The sequence below is a fragment of the Orycteropus afer genome, unplaced genomic scaffold (assembly GCF_000298275.1).
Source record: "Orycteropus afer afer isolate SDZICR_OR568_19922 unplaced genomic scaffold, OryAfe1.0 scaffold00537, whole genome shotgun sequence".
NCBI classification, from domain to species: Eukaryota; Metazoa; Chordata; class Mammalia; order Tubulidentata; family Orycteropodidae; genus Orycteropus; species Orycteropus afer.
This window is the reverse complement of record NW_006922124.1, coordinates 867,650-871,180: the sequence shown is the minus strand read 5'-3', so window position 1 is coordinate 871,180 and position 3,531 is coordinate 867,650. Positions and strand designations below refer to the sequence as shown.

Here is a 3,531-nt window from a genome sequence, read left to right as displayed (position 1 = left end):
AAGAGGAGGAGGATATGTAATGGTTGCTTAATTAGCTCCATAAACTTTTGTCTCCTTTGCCATAACACTAGAATAGTGAGCTGGTGCCTGGATACCATCACTGAACATTTTGATCAGATTCTACAGAAGATTCCTAATCAAAAGGGGGACACAGCAGAACAAAATTTCAAAATCTCATGGTATCTAGTCTTTCTGGAGCCATGGAGTGTGGGCAAACCCCTGAAACTATAGTCCTAATATAATCTTTAGACTTTAAACTAGTAATATCTCCTGATGTCTTCTTCAAACCAAGTGTAATTCTATACTTAATTAGTATAGAATGTCAGCCTTCAACATTGTTCTTTTAAGATTTAGCTGTATGGGATGAAATTGACAATAGCAATGAAAGAATATATAGGAACTCTAGGGGACAGTGAGTTTATGTTAATGAGAAGGGTTCACGTGTTAAAGAATGTCATAAATGTCACCAAATTGTACATGAAGAAACTATTGGTGTATGTTTTGCTTGGAATGTTCTCAAAAATAATTTTAAAAATTAATTATTTTAGAAAAAAGATCTTACAGTGTCCAGTATATGCAAAGGGGCTGATACAAGGTAAATTGTGAATGCCACAATAGACACAGAAATAATGTGTTATGGGGTTCAAGAGGGGAAGAAATCACTTTGATAGGGTATCTGGAAAGGCTGTATGGACTAGTTAGTGCTTAAGTTGGCCCTGGAGAGTTTGGTAAATGTTCACAAGAAATTTAAAATATTTTTGGTTAAAATTATAATTTATTGTGTAGTGTAATTCACTCTTTTGCTTTTGTAATTTCCTTAGACACATTGACACAAAATAAAATCTATCATGTGGCCAAACATTAAATTAGAAATTCTGAGTATCTTTTTTGGTAATCACTGTAAAATTTGGTGTCAAGTATATTAGTTGCAGAAAGCACATTAGGTATTCTCTACTCTCACACTATTTACATTTTTCAGTCCAGGTTGAGAGCATTTTCAGTTGCTAGTTTGAGTATGTGTCTTTAATTAAGACATGACTCTAACTCACTGCCATTGATTCGATTCTGATTCATAACAACCCCCTTTGGGTTTCCAAGGCAGTAAATCTTTACAGAAGTAGATTGCCCAGTCTCGTAGCAGATGATTATTGGGTGGAAATTCAGACGGCCTGTGTATTGATAATGATAGTTTCTATCTTAATAGTGGTAGTCTGTACCTTCGAATACCTATCTCATAGCAATGCCAGCACTTTACTGTGAAACCTCCCTTCCCCCTTTATCTCCACCCTTTATAGGAGATCTTAGGCACTACATAAACTGATCAAGAGAACTCTTTTGTTTTCTGATACTGGTCCTACTTTTTCACTCCAGTTTACATTCTGGATATATTTCTTGTCCCTCATATTCTGCTTTGTTTAATTTTTTAAATTTTATCACAAATCTATTACAATACCATTTCTAATTTATCTTGGTTATCAATATAATTGCACTTTTCACCTTAACATAGTTCATCTGTTCTTGGAAAAGTACTTGTTAGATGAGGAGATAAAGCACTTATGAGAAAATTTCTTAATCAGAATTTACTAGGATAATCCAATAACTATAATGACATTGAAAAGCTTTGAATTCCAACTGGCCTAGAGTTGCAATACACTGCAGTGAGGTCTGAATTTCAGAAAAAGTTTCAGAAGTTCCAAGTGGTAGGAAGAGTCTGATTTAGAGTACGCAGTGATTTGTTACACTTACGTATCATTACCAGTTCTGTAGTGCTGTTCGCATGTTTGTAATTCTTTATATTTTAATAGTTTTTATTTTTATAAAAATAGTTTATAAAAAAAAAAATAGTTTATATAAGCACTAAACCAGAAACCAAACCCCTTGCTGTCAAGTAGATGCTGACTCACCAGAACCCTACAGAAGAGAGTAGAACTGCCCCATAGGGTTTCTAAGGCTGAAATCTTTATGGAAACAGACTGTCACACCTTTCTCCTGCTGAGCGGCTGTTGGGTTTGAACCTCTGAACCTTCGGTTTGCAGTTGAGTGCTTAACCACTGCTTGACCAGGGCTCCAAATATAAGCACTAGCAAGTGTTTAAACATAAGTTTTATGTGTAACATTAGAAATAAAATTGAATCATATTCCTCCTAAACTATGGCACCTAGTCACCCTTTGGGTCTGGAATTAAAGTCACTCCTGTGGTTTCCAGCCAAACAAGAGACAAGGGTATGAGGTGAACATTTACACCAGGCAGGTGCACTTCTTAGAAAGATCAACTATGGGCGATCAGAAGGGCAGTATTTGCACAGGGAGACAGCTCAGAGGGCAGAAAAAAAAAAAAAAAAACACTAAAAAAATGAATCATATTAAAATGGAAACTTGCTTTCTTGCCGTATTTAGATTTTAACTAGAAAAAATGTTTAGACCTTAAGAATACAGATGAGATTACAGATATTAGATTTTTCACAAGTGTAAGGTAAGTTTAATTGAAGGAAAAGAATTAAAATAAATAAAATACAAAATAACAATCACAATCATTATTTTAAAAAATTTCACTAAGAGCACTGATTTTAGAATTGTTCAGATCCTTGACACAGTTTATCCCAGTAAACAAACACAATAAAATGCTATTGCCTAGATCACAGAATGTCATTTTCACCAACCTTTTCAAACACCATGAATAGAGAAAAACCTCCATAAATACTTATAATTCAAAATGCATTTCTGTCAATATGTCATTCATGGAGATATAAAATATTGCCATCAGCAGGAAACATAGTGTTCATACAGTATAGTGGTTTTCTGATATTTTTATCGTGTGCAGTTGGGATTAAAGTCTGGTGAAACAGTTTGACAATAGATGAATATAAATCCTTTGTGTTATAGACCTAATAAGACTGAATGGCTCCCATAAGTTCTCAGAGCTGGTAATAGGAGTTCAAGGACTAGTAACTAATAATAATTTATACAGATTGTAGTATGATTTCCAAATCCTTCTTCCTGAAAATGTAAATTAGCAACTTAAGCATGTTGCAGATACATATCTGAGATGGAAAATTACCTGGTTTCTTAATGAACACCTGTTTTGGATATCGAGTGCCGCTCTGACAAGAATATACCACAAATGGGGTGGCTTGAAGAAACAAGAGTTTATTCTCTTGCAGTTTGGGACTTTTAAGTCTGAGTTCAAAGTGCCAGGCTCTAGAGGCTTGGTAAAAGCCCCTCAACCTTGGGCTTCAGCTCTGCCTCCTGCTTCCAGCCCACTGAAGCTGGAGGCTTTTCTTCACTCAGCTGTTGGCTGCTGAGGCCGACAAGCCCAAGGTTGACAAGTAAAAAGGCACAGTCCCGATGTTACTAAACCACATGACAGGCCATTAATTCAAGCCCATTGAAAGTCCCAAGGTCAGCAGAGCATGGCAGGCTGCTGAACAACGACACGGCTACATGCAGAGTTCAAGTGTGCCATCAGCTAGAGACCATTCCCCATGCTGCCTCTTATATATGGGAAGCAAGCCGCATCCCTAAAGCAGCTAC

The 3,531-nt window shown here is 36.1% G+C and overlaps 1 protein-coding gene across 1 annotated transcript in view; it reads right to left on the bottom strand.

Annotated features, from left to right (window-relative positions):
* Nucleotides 1-97: 97 nt before the first annotated feature.
* LOC103209849 (melanoma-associated antigen B16-like) overlaps nt 98-3,531 on the bottom strand; it is a 16,206-nt gene continuing 12,772 nt past the window's right edge. The window contains exon 4 of the mRNA XM_042782943.1: nt 98-133. Within this exon, the coding sequence (XP_042638877.1) occupies nt 98-133 (36 nt within the window). The remainder of the gene's footprint in view (nt 134-3,531) is intronic.